This window comes from Asparagus officinalis, chromosome 3 (assembly GCF_001876935.1).
Source record: "Asparagus officinalis chromosome 3, Aspof.V1, whole genome shotgun sequence".
Classification (NCBI taxonomy): Eukaryota; Viridiplantae; Streptophyta; class Magnoliopsida; order Asparagales; family Asparagaceae; genus Asparagus; species Asparagus officinalis.
In genome coordinates, this window is record NC_033796.1 from 107,886,360 (window position 1) to 107,907,058 (window position 20,699).

The 20,699-nt window shown below is 41.9% G+C and overlaps 1 protein-coding gene across 3 annotated transcripts; it reads left to right on the top strand.

The window, feature by feature from the left end:
* LOC109835693 (E2F transcription factor-like E2FE) lies at positions 1,514–12,401 on the top strand. 3 transcript variants are annotated; one of them, XM_020403689.1, is made up of 10 exons: positions 1,514–1,664; positions 1,749–1,869; positions 2,485–2,562; positions 2,644–2,706; positions 2,804–2,891; positions 2,990–3,063; positions 3,353–3,425; positions 3,539–3,612; positions 3,731–4,118; positions 11,585–12,400. In XM_020403689.1, exons 1-10 carry the CDS (start codon positions 1,570–1,572, stop codon positions 11,665–11,667), a joined length of 1,137 nt encoding a protein of 378 aa, XP_020259278.1. In that variant the 5' UTR covers positions 1,514–1,569; the 3' UTR covers positions 11,668–12,400. The 3 variants fall into 3 exon arrangements, with proteins under 3 accessions (XP_020259278.1, XP_020259279.1, XP_020259280.1); XM_020403690.1 differs by lacking the exon at positions 2,644–2,706 and having other exon boundaries at positions 11,585–12,401; XM_020403691.1 differs by lacking the exons at positions 2,485–2,562; positions 2,644–2,706 and having other exon boundaries at positions 11,585–12,401.

Genomic DNA, 20,699 nt, shown 5'->3' on the forward strand with positions numbered 1-20,699 from the left:
TTGGCGACCACAAATGCGACTTCGAACTCGTATCATGTTCAAATGCTCTATTGCGGACACAAGTCGGTCTATAGTAGTCATATTTTGATTAACGTCGGTTTTCAACTCATCGAACTTAGTTCAAAAATAGTGGCTTCCTCTACCATCAAATTGGAGAAATAGGCCTTTGATACCAATTAACGCAACAAGTACGAAACTTAGAATCCACCAAAGAGCGTTCTTTGAATCCAACAAAGAGCGTTCTTCGAATCTATAAAGAGAAAACCTCAAATCCACGATATAATATAAAAGAGAAGTTTATTGAAGATAAGTTTTGTCTCTGGGGCTTACAATCATCTGCTTATATAGAAAATAAACTAGACTCCTACTAGGACCTGAATATTAACAAAAATAAAAATAACAAAACTATCCTTAAAAGACTCCCTACAATTGAGGAAATAAATTGGTCAAATTTGAAATTAAACTGTATTTGTTTTCTAATCAACACAGACACCCAAAACATTACCTAAAATAGTAAAAACGAATAAAATGTCTGATATCTCTCAATTCAGAGGGAATTTCATGAAGCAGACAGTGAGAAATAGAACAACTACTGGTTTGTTTGGCATTGTCTCAAAAAATACGTGATTTTCATACATTACTCGTCAAATACGCATTGTTTGAGAAAATATGACTCATTCTTCTTTGCAAGTCAATTTCTTTTGGTGGGTACGCCTCTTGGACTTCTGAAGATCCGGTTTCTCCATAAATGCATTCACAATGTGCTCTACATCAAAACTTTCCATACAGTTGTTTAGCCAACGAAAACAAGTTTGAAAATTTTTAGATTTTCAAAGAACTTTGGATTTATAAGAGATCCAAAATCTAAAGGTTAAATATCGGGAAACCTCTCTTAACTTTGGACGATTATTAGATAATCTCACATAACTTCTAAAATATCAGAAAACTCCCTTTAAGTTAGACGTTATCAGAAAATCATTTTTAAATTTTTTTTACTTTAGAGAAAGTATCTTTAAAAGTACGAGTTCGAAAAAATCTTTCCGTGGTTAATATTACCCTTAATTTTGAAAGTTATGGGAGGTTATCTGATCATCATCAAAAGTTAAAGGGTTTTTTCTCGTATTTACCCTTCCAAAGACCATTTGTAAGACGATCACATAATAAGAGGTGTTTTCTGAAAATTGTCCTAACTTATGGCGCGCAAAGAACGGCCGGGGGATCCTCCACCATATCACGTGATCCCCCACGGGTCAAACTCCTCGGAATCTACACCCAGCCCCACCCAATTTACGAAAATACCCTCACGGAACAGGCAACGCTCGGTCGGCAGCACGCCGTACCCATTTCCGTCTTTCACCCATCCGCGCGCGTTCTCGCGCAATTTGAAAACCCCCAACCGCCGCGGCCAGGGGCAAAATCGGAAACCGAAGCTAAAGTTTTTTTTTTTGAAATTTTATTCTCAAATTGCCCTCGCCCGCCACCGTCCCCTCTTAATTAAAACCCTCAGCTTTTTTTTCCCCCACTCCTTCAATTCTTCAAAATCGAAAAGAGCAGAATTAGGGCAGGAAAATGTCGTCGTCCTCTTCGACCTTCTTCGAATGCGAAGCCCCGTCGCATCACTCCTACAGCAGGAAGCAGAAATCTCTCGGCCTCTTGTGTTCTAAGTAAGGGAAATCTTCCTCTTGTCCAATTTCCATTTTGACCCGTAAATTTGTGATTTTTATGTAGTTTTCGAAAAAACTGTGCAGTTTTGTGAGTCTCTACGAAGGCAAGGAGGTGGAATCGGTGTGTTTGGATGACGCCGCGAGGAGGTTGGGGGTGGAGAGGCGGCGGATCTATGATATCGTCAATGTATTGGAGAGTGTTGGGGTAAGAATAATTATTTATTTTTTTGGATTTTTTTTTCTAAATCCATATTTTACCCTGAATTGTTTTTAAAACCCTCACACTGCTAAAATCATTCACACCCAAAACATCCAAGCTGCTTTAATTTTTAATTCAGATTTGGTAGGTGCTACAATTCAATCTAGGCTGCTTTAGTGTTTGTTAATCTTCGGCGATTTTGGAAGTTTCGATGTCTTGGAGAGTGAGGTGAGATCTTGCTTCCCTCTCAAAAACTTGGGGGGCTTGGTTATTTTTTGGTTTTTTATTTTATTTTAGACCTATTCTTACCATGAAGGGCCTGAATTATTTTTCAACTCACCCACTTCCAAATCCAAAACTTCTAACCTGCTTTATTTTTAAATTCGGATTTGGTATTTGACCCCTCTATTATATCAATTTAACTAATATTTTAGCAGTCAAATTATAGAAGTTTTCCGTATGATATAGCAGATTAACACATAATTTCGGGTTTAAGCATAAAGGTGTATGAATAATTTGAAAGTGTGTGGGTTTAAAAATAAATTAGGGTGCAAGAATGAACTTAGATCCAATCATTTTCTTCTTGGAAAAGATTTATGTTCTTTGGTGGGTATTCTTTAGATTTTAGCGAGGAAGGCAAAGAATAAGTACTCATGGATAGGGTTTTCTGGGATCCCTATGGCCTTGGAGATGCTCAAGGTATACTTTCCCTTTTAAAGTTTGCGCCTTTTTTTCTATTTTGTTCTACTCATAGATTTTTTTTTTAAAATCTTAAATTAGGAAGAGGCATTGATAAGTGGATGTTCTGGGTATGCAATAGAAGCAAGATCTTCAAAAATTGAAGTTGGTTTTGTTGCACAATGACTTCTCTTTTTTTTTATTGTGGGTCTTAATTTGTTTCATTTATTAATCTAGACCTTTGATTTTGAATTTCGAAAAGGATTTGGAGGATGATGGAGATGACAAGTCTTTAGATCAGAATGGAGATAATGGAGTGGAGAAACCAAATTCGTCTAAGGGAAAATCTGGTAATGATTAAATAGCCAAATTTTGTTATTGTTCAGTTTCTTTTAAATAATGAAAGTTATACGCCGTAGTCATACTTACTGAATTGTGTTGTGTGCAGTTAATGATAATAGGAGGGAGAAATCACTTGGTGTACTCACTGAGAATTTTGTAAAGATGTTCCTAATTTCAGATGTAAGCAATTGCAGTCTTTATAGTGATATACTTGATTGTTTCTTTTTTGGCTATAAATCTACAATATAAAATAAATATGACTATTGGGATGAGTATCATTACTTCATTAGTGTACTTGCTGGAATTGCTTTGTGTGTAGATTTTCTATCCATCTGCTCTGATAGATTGTTATACATACATCGCGTAGGCACCAATTGCAGTTAAAGAATTTGAAACTCTCAGTATCTTGGTGCTATTTTGCAAAATTGAATATTGATCCTTCACCAGCAATTTTTTTTTTATATTATAGGTTGACACAGTTTTACTTGATGAAGCAGCAAAATTATTGCTTGGTGATGTACATAACCCTTCCCAACCAAAAAGTATAACCTCAATCTTCACCCTTTTCAATCTCTTTCCTTGGACATCACTGGTTTAGTTTATTTTCCTCTCTTTTTCTTAAAACTCAAACCAACATATTTCTTTTTTTTTTAAGGCAATAGTGCAGCCAAAGTACGCAGACTCTATGATATAGCAAACGTTCTCTCTTCACTCAACCTCATTGAGAAGGTATGTTTTTGAAAACTAATACATTTTGCAATGTGAAAAGATGAAGTAAAACGTTAAAAAAAAAGAGAGAAATTTTCTCAGGTTCTCTTTGTTTTGGTCATTTTATCTGTTTTGTTAGACACACCATATCGAGACAAGGAAGCCAGCATTCCGGTGGCTGGGACTAAAGAGGAAGCCAAGTGCTGTTACAGTTTCTCTACAACCCAGTTCAATGGCAAGTTGTAAGAGAGCTTTTGGAGCTGATATCACCAATGTGGAATTGACGAAAAGGAGCAAATCAATCTCTTTAGCTGAGAAGAAGCCTGTCAGAGTGTACAGTGATGGCATGAAAGAATACAATGTCTCAGCTCAGAAACAATTCCAGACCTCTAAAGGGTATGTTTTTGGACCTTTCTCTCCTTCTGCAATGTCAAAGAGAGATGAACAAAATGAGGAGAAGCAAAGTAAAAATGTTCAGAATTGGGAGACTATGGCATCTTCCTTCCGCCCTACATATCAAAACCCAGGTTTTTCCTTGCCTCAACTATTTTCATATGACTTGTGCATTATTGCTTGTCTTTGTTGCGCGCCGTACGGAAGCGTGTTTGATAACCAAACGAGTCCGCGAGCCACTGGAGAAGATTAACTAACCAAACTCGAGCACAATCCAAACAAATACGACAAACCAATCGCAAACACAGAGATATACGTGGTTCGGCAATTTGCCTACGTCTACAGGGAGAGGATAGGGAGATTTCACTATTTCGAGGAGAGTACAAAAGGGTTACAACCACTCAAACACTCGAACAAACCCTAACCAATAATCTCTCAACTTGCTCACAAGTTCTCCCTCCTAAAGTGCTCAGAATACTCTCTATTCTCTGATGATCAAACCCTAAAATCGTGTTTTAATATATATAAAAACACAAACCAAATCAGAACAGGAAATAAAGCTCAGGCCCAAACCCGACTGGCGTTCCACCGTACTTGACGTCGCGGTCGACCGGACAGAACGTCCAAAACACAATAAACCAATTACAGGGTCTGCGGTCGACCGCCGAAGTCTTCGCGGTCGACCGGACAGAAATCCAAAAACTCCTTAAGGTTGTGCACATTTCCGGTCGACCGTCCCAAAGCTCACGGTCGATCGGACAGAACCAAAAACTGCCCGACTATATTTTCCTGAATATTGCTGTTTTATCTTCAGTCTTTTGTTGAAAGCTTTCATTCTGCTGACATTTGTGCTGGTTACATATTATTGGCAATATTATATTTCTTTATAAATATTCCTACAAAACAAAATGGTTTATATATGCTCATAAGGAAATGCCAACTGTCACGCCCAAGGCCCGCAAGTTCGTTGGCACGATGTAAGCCGTGGGATCCATAGAGTGCAACACATAATTTAGCTTAATCCACTATTAAAATTGACTAATTAATGTTAGACTTGTCTGCTTAAACTTATATTATAAACCATTCGATCACTCAATCAATATCCGATATGAGACTACATCTTGAGGTACTACAATCACTCTACCTTAATTATGCGACATCCTCATCGCAACATGATAATTGGTCAGTCCCAGTATCACCACTAGGCTATGTGAACTCTAAAGGTGTCTCTTATAGGCTTCTAGAGGTGGCTCCCACCGCACTCATGCAGTGCAACACTTAGTTCCGCATAGTATTTAGCTCTCCATTTCTAGCTGGCTAATTGCTCTAATACCATTTGTCACAATTCGGGCCCACGAGCCCATTGGCGCGATGTATGCCTTGGGACCTACAAAGTGCAACATATAGTTTGGTTCAATCCACTGCCAAAATTGACATCCATATCTTTAGTCATTAGAGTTAAATAGCTAAGCACAGGTTTCAAGTGTAGCATTGGCTGCTCGATTGTGACAATGATTTAAACCAAACAATACACTACACTCAAGTGGGTCTCATGGCTTAGTACACACCAATGGGCTCGTGGGCCTAGGGCATGACAAATAGTATCAGAGCAGTTAGCTAACCAGAATTGTGGAACTACGTGCTATATGAGGCTAAGTTCAGTGGTAGCTTGTTGTGCGTAGCGGAAATTTTGGCAGCACCTCCGGTGCGCAAGGTGCACAACAAGAGATTAGATCGTAAGAATTCCTGTCTCACCAAGGAAACAAGAATCTGAAGCGGATATCTTAACAAAGTGAGATATCAGCTCTTCCTCTCATCAGTTCTAAGACTGACCTGTCGAGGGATCCTATAAGCTATTACAAATCACGGCAAAAAACACAACTTTTACGTGGTTCGGTAAATAGCCTACGTCCACGGGACAAGGAGGGGGGAGATCTACTATTAGAGGGAGAGATACAATTGGGGTTTACAATCACTCACAATCTAAACCCTCAAACAAACTCTCAAATCCCTCATAATATCTCTCTACAAAAGGATGCACAAAACCCTAAAAGGGACTGCTCAAAATCTCCTCAACACTTCTGCGTTTTTCTCCCGCAACCAAAAACAAAATCAGCTCTGCCGAAGAAACAGCCGCACAAACCAAGACTCCTCGCACACCCTTGCTCTCTGCAGCAACAAATCTTTGTACAGCCCGCAACCCTAGGCACAGCCGTAAGAATCCTTTTCCCAGCCCTTGCACAAAACCCTAGGCTAATCAATAGGGTTTATATATAGTTGAGTTTCTATCAGGTCATGCGGTTTGTGGGCTCACGCGGAAATAGATCACATCAAAACCCGTGTCCTGCTGATTCTCTCACACAAACAGATTTGTGGTCCCCACTTGCTCTACACGAGATAGCCTTGCGCTCTCTTTTGTCCGCTGGCTTTTGCTTTGCTCTTCACACATGTGGTGCCCGTGGCCCCACATCACAATTCTCCACCTCGGCGAAGTTTCTCAAAATTAAGCCGACACCAAAGCATCCAAATGTTCCAACTTGTTGTGTCCAGTACGAACTCAATCCACAACAAGTCGAGGACCCGAACGAGAGTCCAAATAATCTCACCCTCATCAACTAATCCAAACCGGCTGCATCTGAAAGACTGCCTACGTATCCTCTTGCCCAAGGAATCAAGCCGAACGTAGTTTACTCAAATGGCCTCCAAAGGCCTCAATTCACTAGAAGAGTTCACAACCCTTCTCCAACATCACGATCAAGTCTACGGCTGATAGCACCTCCAATGGCCCCAAATTGAAATAATCCAAACATCTCCACCTGAGATGAACCAATGGCCATATCCAGACTACATCTATCAACTGTACTCGAATCAATCAACCTACCATCTGCATCCAAATCAATACGATTCCTAATCTGTGTCACATCAGCTGGAATCCCAAATAATGCAGTATGATTTGGAGTTTCCACCCAACGTGGAGTAGCATCACTCTCCACTCGCTGCGATGTCCCAAAAATCTGATCACCACTCTTCACCTGCCGAGAGTCAAACGTGACATATCTGCTCAGAACAAAGTCAGAAGCCAATACCTGATAATCAAACACGCCTCTGACTCCCAAATGTTCTATCGGATCAAATCTCACATCCACGATGTGACCAAGTGTTGGATAGCCAAATATCCGACGCAACCCAAAATCTGAAGCTGCTCCACCAGATCCAAAATCTCTACATGCAGCAGTCGGCAACCTATACATAAGATGGCCCAAACATGTCGTAGCCCGCACATCAATGCCAATGCTCGACATCAAACGCCGATCCTCCTCCAGAAAGGAACAGCTCTTCAAATCTGCCATCTCATCACGTCGCCTTAAAGTTTCCACACCAATGAAGTGTCTCCAATTGCCGTGAGCTCGGCACAAATGCAGAAATAGGTCCCTCTTGTACGTCCCTCTAACATCAGACTGAAGTATCTTCACCTTTCTGCCAATACACTTCCTCCATTTGTTGCGGGCTTCTAGGACTTCACACCAACGGGATTTGGTTGCAACCCACCAATGCCTAGAGCAATCCCCAACTGCGGAAACCACATAACTATTACCTACCAATAATGCTCCCTTGGAAGGCTCCCGAATGCCTGAATGAACACCCCTCAGAAGACCCCTCGAATGATGAATAGAAGTGCTAAACTCCACCTCGGTCTTCTCGCTCATACCAATAGGTTCACAGGACTTCAAACTGCAGGTCATAGCACTCCTCAACAACCTATGTACGGCATTACCAATCAAATAACCCAGCATCAAACAACACCACAGTCTAGCCGAATCTGATGAAGTCGTCATCTCCCTATCAATCACTGTGCTTCCAAGCAAATAATATAAATTGTTCCTTCTGACGTCCTTCATCACAATCATGGACCCCAATGTGACCTTCAAACATGCATCCACCAAGGTCACTTTATAGCCAGATGCCACCAAAGCTCCTAGTGAAATGGTGTTCTTCGATAACTGTGGAACAAACCTCACTTCATCCAACTCCTGAATCACTCCGTCATACATCCGAATACGAACGGTACCAATACCATCAATAGAGCATGCATGTTCATTACCCATGAGCACAACATCATCTCTTTCCAACTTCTGAAAGCTGGAGAACCAATCCCTCCTAGGGCAAACGTGGTATGAAGCACCCGAATCCAACATCCACTCTGTAGAATTGGCAACACAAACTGACGGTAGTGCAGACAACGAATAGCCTAAAGAATCCGAATCTGAATTGTTACCACTAGTCTTGACAACATTCACCTCTGAAGCTTGTACAGCTTTCCCCTTATTCTTCTCGGCTCGATCTAACTTTGGGCATTTGGCTTTCCAATGTCCATCCTCTTTACAAAAGGCACACTGATTCCTACGAATCCCACGATGTGCACCTCTAGACCGCGACCTTCTGCTTCGGTTTGAACAACGGCCTTGAACTACTAATGCATCTCCCGATGCCTTCTCGGAGGACTCATCAACACTCTTCCTCAACTCATAATTCACCTACGCTGAGGTCACCTCCTTGTAACTAACAGTAGTTCTTCCATTAATCATAGTTAGGACAAAAGTACCATAATCATCATCGGACAACGAACACAAAAGTAGCATCGCCTTGTCTTCATCCTTAACCATGATATCCATATTAGCCATGTCTGAAAGTAGCTTTGTGAAGTTATTAACATGCTCCCTAATGGAAACTCTCCTCTTCATCTTGAACTGGTAAAACCTTTTCTTTAAGTGAAACCGATTCTCAATGCTCTTAGTAAGATACTTTTCATTGAGTGTTTCCCACATCTTCTTCGCCGACGTCTCGTTCATCACGTCATAAATAAGATCCGGCGTCAAACATGACCGAATAACTCCACACGCCCTACTATTCATCTTCTTCCAAACCTTAGCTTCCATCTCGGCAGGTTTCTCTTGTAACTCAAGAGTCTCCTCCAAATTCTGAGCGTCTAAGGCGTCCATCACCTGACACCTCCACAATCCGAAATTAATCTTGTCGTCGAACTTCGGAACATCAATCTTCATGTTATTGATGCTCAAATTATGTATCGTCTAAGGAACCACCGGAGATCTCAAGTCCGGCCTCTTACAAGTTCTTCGTGTGCAGAACATAACCTTTTCCTGAAGAACTAGTCATTTGATGAAACTTGAGGACCCAAATGTTGTGCGCAGCGGAAATTTCGGCAGCACCTCCGGTGCGCAAGGTGCACAACAAGAGATTAGATCGTAAGAATTTCTGTCTCACCAAGGAAACAAGAATCTAAAGCGGATATCTCAACAAAGTGAGATATCGGCTCTTCCTCTCATCAGTTCTAGGACTGACCTGTCGAGGGATCCTACAAGCTATTACAAATCACGGCAAAAAACACAACTTTTACGTGGTTCGGCAAATAGCTTACGTCCACGGGACAAGGAGGGGGGAGATCTACTATTAGAGGGAGAGATACAATTGGGGTTTACAATCACTCACAATCTAAACCCTCAAACAAACTCTCAAATCCCTCATAATATCTCTCTACAAAAGGATGCACAAAACCCTAAAAGGGACTGCTCAAAATCTCCTCAACACTTCTGCGTTTTTCTCCCGCAACCAAAAACAAAATCAGCTCTGCCGAAGAAACAGCCGCACAAACCAAGACTCCTCGCACACCCTTGCTCTCTGCAGCAACAAATCTTTGTACAGCCCGCAACCCTAGGCACAGCCGCAAGAATCCTTTTCCCAGCCCTTGCACAAAACCCTAGGCTAATCAATAGGGTTTATATATAGCTGAGTTTCTATCAGGTCATGCGGTTTGTGGGCTCATGCGGAAATAAATCACATCAAAACCCGTGTCCTGCTGATTCTCTCACACAAACAGATTTGTGGTCCCCACTTGCTCTACACGAGATAGCCTTGCGCTCTCTTTTGTCCGCTGGCTTTTGCTTTGCTCTTCACACATGTGGTGCTCGTGGCCCCCACATCACATAGCTGGCTTTAAAGCCCTTAGGAGCCACATATATAGTCTACATTATTTTACGGTGTTACTAGGGTGTGTCAATTATCATGTCACAACAAGAACATCGCCTTTGTAAGCTGGGATGATTGTGACATCCCTATATTTAGTCTCAGATCAGGAGTTCACAAAAGAATTAGAATGTTTAAGTAGATAAGCATGAGGTTCAAGTGTAGCATCGACTATTCGATTTTGACGTTGGTTTAAGCTAAACAATTCGCTACACTCTTGAGTCTCATGGTTTACAACACACCAACGGGCTCTTGGGCCTAGAGCGTGGCACCAACTTTGTCTAGATTATTATTTTTCATGAATTAAAATGTGTCAATTTTGTAATAACTAATTATCAGTTGTCTTTTTGCATTGTGGACTAGCTTGTATCTTTGGTTCAAAGTAAATTTTGCCCTATTTTTTATTACTTTTATTAATTCAAGGCAAAACTGGGTATTGCTCATTAAAAAGGCTACTAAATGATAACCAGTTGCATACTACTTAAAATATTGCACAAGAAAGAGCTTACGTATATCTTCATGTCTGATGAAGTTTCCATTAAGATCCATTTAGCGAACTTCACTAGATCAGGCTTCTTTTGTTAATCCAATTCGAAATAGGGATATCTTTTATGCTTCGAATATCACATATTTTAACATCTTTTGTTCAATCTCCTCTGCATGACGTTGTGAATGTACGCATTCAACTATCTAAATTTCACTTTTCGCTAGTAAGATATCAATGAAGGACAAATTTTCAAAACCGACCCCTTTGGGTTTTTAATTGCAAAAAACGACCCATTTCAATCTTATTTATAAAAACCGACTCAGTTGGTTGAAACTGGGTTGGTTTTTGAAATTTTTTTTCCCAAACTTCACGGGAGTTCAACTCCCGTGAAGTTTTGTTATGAGAAAAACTTCACGGGAGTTTAACTCCCGTGAAGTTTCCCAAAAAAAATTAAAAAAACCGACCTGTTTTCAGCCCCTGGCTGAAAACAGGTCGGTTTTTATAAATATTTTCAAAACCGGTCGTTTTTTGCAATTAAAAACCCAAAGGGGTCGGTTTTGAAAATTTGTCCTATCAATGAAATATAGCATATGCTGCAAACCAAATTGTACCTTCCGATCTCCATGATGGCTAGCTCTTTTTATCGCTTACTACATGAGCACTATTTTTACATTCTTGAAAGCACATTAATCACGGTCCGCGCACTTTGGACAAACATCCTAAAAGGTGAATTATGAGAAACCCCCTCTATCTTTATGCTATATTCAAAAGAACCCTTATCTAAAAATTTCAACAAATGCAAATTAAAAAAAAAACTTTATCGAGAAACTAGCGTTCCTTTCAACTTCGAAATTCTGTTTTGACTTTGAAGTGCAAACGTTTATCTACGGAGCATCTACCCAAGAGCGATGTCTGCTGAAACGTCTGAATAACAAAACTCTATTGTTAAAGAGCTATCTCTGCCAATTGAGACAATGTGCATTATTGCCAATAAAAACTCTAAGAAATAATTCATCTCTAGTTGGCTTTGTATAACTTTTATAATAATCTGTTATTTGTTTCTGTTGACAGTTTTGAGTGAGATGTTTGCACACTACCTGGAGTCATGGAACAGATGGTATGCTGAGATAGCTCAAGTAACCTATCGCGGATAAAGCTCTGGCGTATAATTGAAGAAGAAATATTCATCGTGCACTATAAAAAAAATATTTTTTTTTTCATGTTCATAAAATTTGTACTTCACCGTTCGCAGTCTCACTCGACGTCGAAGTCTATGATTTTGTCACCGTATCAAGAATTTGTTATCTGTTGGGGTTACCGAAGGGCCGGATCCAAGAGAGATGGAGACTAACTTGGAGGAATCTTGTCATTGACGCATTTGGGAGACGATTATACTGAGTTCATGATGTCGAAGATCAGGGGATTGGGGTTCGTTGATCCTGAATTTGGTTCAGAGGCTGTGAAGTGATAAAGTACGGGGAGTTTTAATGGAGTGGTGCAGGAGCTAATTTGGTATATTTGGTCCTTGAGGAGTTCTTTATGGTGGAGAATGTGAGGAAGTCAATATCAATTGATGAGCAGCAATTAGAAAACCGGACAAAATCACTAGTGGTTGGTGTGATTGTATGGGTTTGATCTTTCATATATATACATCAATGTCATCACATTTTAGTTAAATATAATATACTGGAGAAAATATGAAATATTTTAACTACTCCCGATGATGAATCTAGTATCATATGTGCCAGGCTTGTAACTCAGCTTCTAATAGAAGGATGGGGATAGAAGACTCAAACAGAGCTATTAAATAAGGATGGAGAGATTTGTTTCAAAAATTGATTGATTGTAAAAACTTGTGTGCATGGTTATATTGTGTTACTAATTTTAGTTGTATTAACAGTAGATATGGGTGACAAACAATGCAACAAGCTTGACTTTTATTATTCTTATTATATTTACAATATTTTTGCCATCAATTTGATACGTTCATTGTTGATACCACAAATATTTAACAGGTTCAACTGGAAAGTTAACATGTTCAGCTGAAAGTTAACAAGCATCGTCATAAGTTAACATGTTCAGCCGAAAGTTAACAGGAAATGCAAAAAGTTAACATGCTCAGCCGAAAATTAACAGGCAACGCCAAAAGTTAACACGTTCGATTGAAAGTTAACAAGAGACTTAAATAGTTAACAATAAATGTAAATAGTTTACATATAAAATCATTGTACTTCAATACGATTAGTGTTACATTCTTATAGCTGATATTGATTGAATGCATAGTTTAAATAGAATTATTATTCCTAGCTAAAGTATTTTTTCATAGAATAGTATTGCAAAGCTAGTCTCAATTTTTTTACACTTTCAAATTGTTGACCATTTTCAAATTAGTATTGAAAATTATTAGTAAATGATAAAAGTGTTGTTGAGAATATCATCTGATCTCACTACATTAGTTACATTGTTAACTTTCAGATGATGGAAGTTAACAACGTAAATAATGGTGATACATAGCATTAATTGAAAGAAGGTTAACAATTTGAAAGTGCAAAAGAATCGAGACTAGCTTTGCAATACTATTTTATGGTGAAAAATACTTCAACTAGAAATAATAATACTATTCAAATTTTGTATTCAAGCAATATCAGCTGTAAGAATGTAAAACTAATCGTTTTGAAGTACAATGATTTTATATGTAAGCTATTTATGTTTATTGTTAACTAATTTAAGTATGTTGTTAGCTTTTGACATTTCTTGTTAACTTTTGGTTAAACATGTTAACTTTTGACGTTTCTTGTTAACTTTTGGTTAAACATGTTAACTTTTGGTGTTGCTTGTTAACTTTCAAATGATGGGATTTTTTTCTTCACAATTGTTCCTGGTAATGGTTAACTATTTAAGTCTGCTGTTAACTTTTGGTGTTTCCTGCTAATTTTCGACTGAACATGTCAACTTTTGGCGTTCCTTGTTAACTTTCAGATGATGGAATTTTTTTTCTCGATAATTGTTCCTGGCAATGGTGAGAATGTAGTAAGATCAGAAGATATTCTCAATAACACTTCCATCATTCCTCAATGATGGAACACATCATTAACTTAAACGGGTCAACAATTTGAAAGTGTAAAAGAATTGAGACTAACTTTGCAATACTATTCTATGGCAAAAAAATACTTCAACTGGAAATAACAATACTATTCAAATTGTGTATTCAAGCAATATCAGCTGTAAGAATGTAAGACTAATCGTATTGAAGTACAATAATTTTATATGTAAGCTATTTACATTTACTATTACTTATTTAAATCTCTTGATAACTTTCATCTGAACGTGTTAACTTTTGGCGTTGCTTGTTAATTTTCAGCTGAACATGTTAGTTTTTTCGTTTCCTATTAACTTCCGCCTGAACATGTTAACTTTTGGCATTACTTGTTAACTTTCAGATGATAGAATTCTTTCTTGACAATTGTTCCTGACAATGGTGAGAATGTAGTGAGATCAAAAGATATTATCAAGAACACTTTCATAATTCCTCAATGATAGAACACATCATTAACTGAAAAGGGTCAACAATTTGAAATGATAAAAGAATTGAGACTAGCTTTACAATACTATTCTACGACGAAAAATACTTCAGCTAGGAATAATAATACTATTCAAATTATGTATTCAAGCAATATCAGCTATAAGAATGTAAGACTAATTGTATTGCAGTACAATGATTTTATATGTAAGCTATTTACATTTACTGTCAACTATTTAAGTCTCTTGTCAACTTTCATCTGAAAGTGTTAACTTTTGGCATTGCCTGTTAATTTTTGGCTGAACACGTTAACTTTTTGTATTTCCTGTTAACTTTCAGCTGAACATGTTAACTTTTATGATGTTTGTTAACTTTTGGTTGAACATGTTAACTTTCCAGCTGAATCTGTTAAGTATTTATGCTATCAACAATGAACATATCAAATTGATGGCAGAAGTACTGTAAATACAATAAGAATAATAAAAGTTAAGCTTGTTGCATTGTTTGCCATCTGAAGAATTGGCAAACAGCTAAAAAAACAACCCAGAAATTTAGCCATGCAGACTGGCGGTCGACTGCGATTCAGCGGCGGTTGACCGCGAACGTGCACAAGGGTCAGGAAGAGCTGGGAGCTGAAGACGGTCGACCGTCACGGTCGACCGCGTGGACCCTGTAGGATTTTTGGGCTCTGTCGTTTGGTTCGGTCGACCGTCACGGTCGACTGTGAGTTTCCTATAGCCGATTTGTTCTCTGTCGAGAGTGTTCGGTCGATCGTCGCGGTCGGACGCGATACATGCGTGGTCAACCGTAGGCTATTTGGGTTGGACTTTGGGTTTTCAACCCGGTTCGTTTTGGAGCTAATATATAACTCTAATCCTGATTAGTTAGGGTTAAGCAAGGACGATTTTGAGCAGTCTTTTGGAGAGAATTACTGTATTCAATTGTGAGAGATTTGTGAGAGATCTAGAGCTTTATTTTAGGGTTTGATCGGTGAGATTTATAACTCTATTTGTATTCTCTTGATTTCTAATAGTAAGAACTCCCCCCTCCTTGCCCCGTGGACGTAGGCAACTTACCGAACCATGTAAATAGTTTGTTCTTGCTGTGTTTGTGATTTGCTTAGTGGTTGTGATTTATCTCAAGTTATTGTTCGTGTCACTTCGAGAACTTCCGTCGCGCACAATAATTGGTATCAGAGATTCAGGCTTGTTCGAATGATTCGGTGAAGATTCCTATCTGAAGAGTTAGATCGACAACATGAGAGAAGCAAGCACATCAGGTTCATCTCTTACGAAGGCGATACAGAGTCTGAGCATTAATAACACGGAGATTGATGTTCCGAAGTTCGATGACAAGATCAATTTCGGATTATGGAGGTGTCAGGTGATGGATGCCTTGGATGCACAGAATTTGAAGGACTCTTGAGTTAAAAGAGAAACCCGCTGATATGGAGGATAAGGTTTGGAGGAAGACGAACAGTAGAGCTTGTGGTGTTATTAGGTCATGCTTGACGCTGGATCTTATTTATGATGTTATGAACGAGACGTCGGTGAAGAAGATGTGGGAAACACTTAATGAGAAGTACCTTACAAAGAGCATTGAGAATCAGCTTGACTTGAAGAAGAGGTTTGTAGGTGTAAATTTTGATCTCCCGAAAACAGGGAGCTTCGTTTGTATTGATAAGAAGGCTTATTACAAACTAATAAATCAAATGTTTACAACAGAAGCGGAGGGAAGGCCCTCCTTGTTTAACGTGGGTTCCTCGGTGGCGATAGGTCGTCTCGCTCGGTGCTCGTGCCGAGTCTGCTTCCCTTGGACGATCCGATCGAAGTTGCTGCCGGAGCTTCGGTTCTCAAATGAGGGAGCCTTTGGCAAAGGTCCAGGTTAAACCTTTGGGAGATTAGCCCGCAGAATATGCAACAGGGAGATTAGCCAGCAGAATATGCAACGGCCAATCCCCCTTCTTCATGCTGCTGAAGATGGGTTTTAACAGGCAAGGGATGGCATGGGCTATCCCTTGATTCATGGGATTTGACCACTAATAGAGGTGAGGGAGATAGCTTGACTGCTCCTTGAATTATGGGATGTGACCACACGTTGTTCGGAGACGTCCTGCTGTTCATTCGTACCGTCAATGGTCATTCGAAGAGCTGTGCTCTGCATCACGCTACATAGGAGTGGGAAAGCCCCTCCTCGTATGCGTGACAACGGCTGTCAGATGCTTGCGTGGATCTGACCAACCACCGAGCGTTGGCGGCTCTCGTCCCTTCACCTGGACAACTGAGGTGAGCCGCATTTATGAGGGTGCAGGCTGTTTCGGCGCCTGTCCGCTCATTCGTACTGTGGACGGCCATCTGACGGGCCTGGAGTATTGTGCCCTCTCCCTTGATTTGTGGGATTTGACCACTGATGTAACTGTTCCCATACTCCAAGTGGGCAGTTGACAGTGAGCTGGCGAGTCTGCAGCTTGGGTCTGCAGGCGAGCTTGCAGGCGAACTGGGTCTGCAGGTGAGTTTGGGACTGCAGGCGGACTTGGGTCTGCAGGCGAGCTAGCAGGCGAACTGGGTTTGCAGGCGAGCTCAGGTGCGCAGGCAGACTTGGGTCTGCAGGCGGATTTGGGACTGCAGGCGAATTTGAGTTGCAGGCGAGCTCCTGAGCATGGATTGAAGAATAGGCCGTAACTTTCAAACCGTAAGTCGGAATTGGACGAATTATATATGAAAATCGCCTATCTCGACGAGATGGAGCCATCCGAACCGAGCCGAAGGCTTCGGTTCGCTTCCTCCGTTTTGCCAAATTCCTTACGGTTTGGGAGATATCTGCGTTTTCCCCTTTTTCGCTATTTCGGGTGAGGTTTTAGCAGTTTTGTTCTGAACTTCTCTGATAAGGATTTAAAGGCAATTTTTATTGCCTACAAAACCCCCTCCAAAGTTTTCAGACCTGAATCAGGCCGCATGGGGTCTGGAACACTTTGGATATGAAGTCCCGTAAAGTGATCCCTGCTCTTCACTCGCAGCTGATGATCGCCTTCTAGGATTTTGAGCAAACCCTCAGCTATCAACGGACTTGATTTGTCTTTACCAACTGCCGTTTGAGTTGGACTAGCCATGCTCTTGCCCTTAGCATGGTAAGTTGTCGAGGAGTTTCTCTTAGGCTCAATGCTAAAATTTCTCCTCTATCCTTAGCCTTTCGAGGCATTTGGATTAAGAGTGTAGGGAGCAGTTTAGACTCATGCACCAGTTGGAGTATAAGGGGGCAGTTTAGACTCATGCACCAGTCGGAGTATAAGGGAACAGTTTAGCCTCATGCACCGGTTGGAGGATAAGGGGGAAACTTGTCTTCTCTTAGGGCAAAGATGAAGACGAACCCTGATTTGTCTTCTCTTGGGGCAAAGACTAACCCTGAAATAGCATAGGGCAAAGATGAAGACGAACCCTGATTTGTCTTCTCTTGGGGCAAAGACGAACCCTGAAATAGCAGCACATCGCATAGTAGGCCACTATCAAACAACAACGCCTTTTATGGGAAAGACGGTGCTGGGAGAATCAAATCGTTCAGGGACGTATGAGTATGACGACTGATCGGACAACGTCATTTGCGGGAATGACGGTGTCGGCTATCAGAGGTAATCGTTAACGTGATAGGAATTGCCGCGATCGGAGCGACTTTGAGGACCTACCATCCTTTTGAAGAGGATTGGTAAGTTGATTTTGTCAGAGGTGTAGTGTTAACATGACAGTGGGAGTTTATTGCGATTTGAGCAACTCTATGGACCTACCATCCTATTGAAGAGGACTGGTAAGTTGATTTGTCAGAGGTAACTGTTAACGTGACAGTGGGGGTCCCGCCATCCTATTGAAGAGGATTGGCGGGGGATTGTGGCTTTGGTCCTAACTATCTGAAGGTTTGACCAAGTGGGAGTTTGATGCAGCCCACCCGAACTGCTAGTCACCCCTGTTTTGAGCGGTTCGCCACAAATGGAAACCTGGCTCAAGAAGTGAGGCTCGACTAACTATTAGGCTCACCTGATTTGAGCGGTTCGCCGAAACTGGGAACCTGGCTCAAAGAGATGAGCTCGTCTCAACTGTTAAGCTCGCCTGATTTGAGCGGTTCGCCGAAACTGGGAACCTGGCTCAAAGAGATGGGGCTCGCCTAAGCTGTTAAGCTCGCCTGATTTGAGCGGTTCGCCGAAACTGGGAACCTGGCTCAAGAAGATGGAAGTGTGGGGAATAGTTTAACCTCTTATACCAGTTGGAGGATCAGAAGAAGCAGTTTATACTCGTGTACTTGTCGGAGTGTATGAGGGGACTATCAGAGGTGATTGTTAACGTGATAGCTTTGTGGGCCCGCCGTCCTATTGAAGAGGACTAACGGGGGAAATTTGGAGGAGACTATCAGAGGTAATAGTTAACTTGATAGTTTTAAAAGATCCATCGTCAAGTTAAATGAGACTGATGGAGAAATGACTATCAGAGGTAACAGTTAACTTGATAGTTTTGTGGGCCCGCCGTCCTATTGAGAGATTGTCAGAGGTGTAGTGTTAACTTGACAAGATTGTCGCGATTAGAGCGACTATGTGGGCCCGCCGTCCTGTTGAAGAGGATCAACGGGGGAAATTTGGAGGATATGAGGGATCGGTCTCCACTACCAAGGCATCTTGGTCATCATCCCCTCGAAATTCATGCGGGTCTTCGTCACCCATATGCTTGAGCATGCTCTCGACTTGTTCTCCTTGGCGGAGTAAGTCTTTCCATGAGCGAGCTTCAACAGCGCCCATATTGGACAGAACGCTGATGGAGAGATTGTTCCGGCACATCTCGATGAGCGTGGCCTCGGAAACTCGATCGCGGGAATGCAACGATCGGTTTCTGAATCTCTTGACAAAGCTGCTTACAGACTCTGTCTTCCTCTGCTTCACAGTTAGCAGGGTGGCCATAGATACTTCTGTGTCATCATCGAAGAATCTGGCCACGAAGAGCCTTTCCATGTCCTTCCAGCAGGTGATGGACCCAGGCTCCAATCTGCGAAACCATTCAAAAGCGACCCCCTTGAGGGTACCAATGAACAGTCGAGTCATAATGGGATCGTTTCCCACTATGTGTCCAGTTTGCGCCTGGAAGTAGTAGATGTGCTGGGTAGGAGAACCCTTGCCATTGAACTGCAGGAGGTCCAGCGGCTCGAACTTTGCCGGGTAGGAGACCGCATCCCATTCAATTGGATACGGTCTGACAACCCCCAGCTTGTTCGCATGCTTCTGGAGCTTCAAGGCGTCGAGTTGACTTTGGAGATCGTCAAACCTCTTGTCTCTTGGGTTATGGCCCGAAGATGACGCTCCTCTAGATGACTCGGATGAGGAGTGAGAAGGAGTAGGCACCCGCTCTTTGTGCTTCAAGGATTTATGCGAAGCCCGCGAAGTCCTCTCTCTCTTCCTCTTCTTCTCGCTCAGGAGCTGCTCCAACATCTCCTTCAGGGAGTCGATGGTTGCTTGTTGCTCGTCGAGCCTCCTAGACATCTCCTCAGGGATGTCAGTCATGTGCACATTTGTGTGCTTGCCCTGAACTGAGCTTGAAGTCTCCGACATTGCCACTGCTGAGCAATCGTCGTCGTCGTCAGAGACGGACGTCAGACCCGTGCAGGCAAACGAGGTGGCCACCCCCATTTGGGCGTGAGCGTGTTGGCGAGGTTCATGCTGGCGAGGTTCGCCCGTCAGGCGAGATTGGCACAGTGTGCCTGCGCCTGTCTGGCGAGCTGTTGCTTCGCCTTTCTGGCGATCTTGGGCCGTCAGGCGAGCTTGGTGAAGTTCGCTTGTTTGACGAAGCCCTCTTAAACTGCAGAGTTCGCCAGGTGCCCTTGGTTCGCCAAAATTGAGCACCTTGCTCACAGAGTGGGGCTCGCTTAAACTGCTAGGCTCGCCCGATTTGAGCGGTTCGCCAAAAATGGAAACCTGGCTCAAGAGGTTGGGCTCGCCTAAACTGCTAGGCTTGCCCGATTTGAGCGGTTTGCCAAAATCGGGAACCTGGCTCAAAGAGATGGGCTCGCCTAAACTGCTAAGCTCGCCTGATTTGAGCGGTTCGCCAAAAATGGGAACCTGGCTCAAGAGGTTGATTCGCCTCAAGCCTGAATAATAATTCAGGCTGTCGTGGGGGATGAGGGATTGTGCCTCGAGACGAGCGAGAGCTTTTCGTCGCCGCTGTTTGGATCTTTTTGAACGAGGAGCGTTCATGTCGACGACGGAGGCGTATTCTGCGTCGACACAAATGGTTGATTCCTCTTGCACAGGGGTCTGCGAGGATCGTTCATCGACCCATTCAGCAGCCCCTAGACCTGCATTCTCGAATCTCGGCTCGGCCTCAACTGGTTCGGGGGGAAAAGAACCCCCTGCCTCGGCTTGGGTAGATCCCTCAGGCTTGGTTGCCTCAGCCTCTTGGGGCTGGGCCACCCGCACGACTCTGCAACCATCGCGAGATGTATTGCTGCGAGAAGAGGACGATTGTAAGTACCCTTCGAATTTGATCACAAGGGACTCAACAGTAGTCCCTGCAGCAACTTCGTCAGACTGCGCCACCACCAATTCATCTGAATGAACGGATTCTCCCACTGTGGTCGCCATCTTCTGTAGGGTGAAAATTTGATTCTTCCGAAGAAAGGAGTGCCATCCCTTGATTC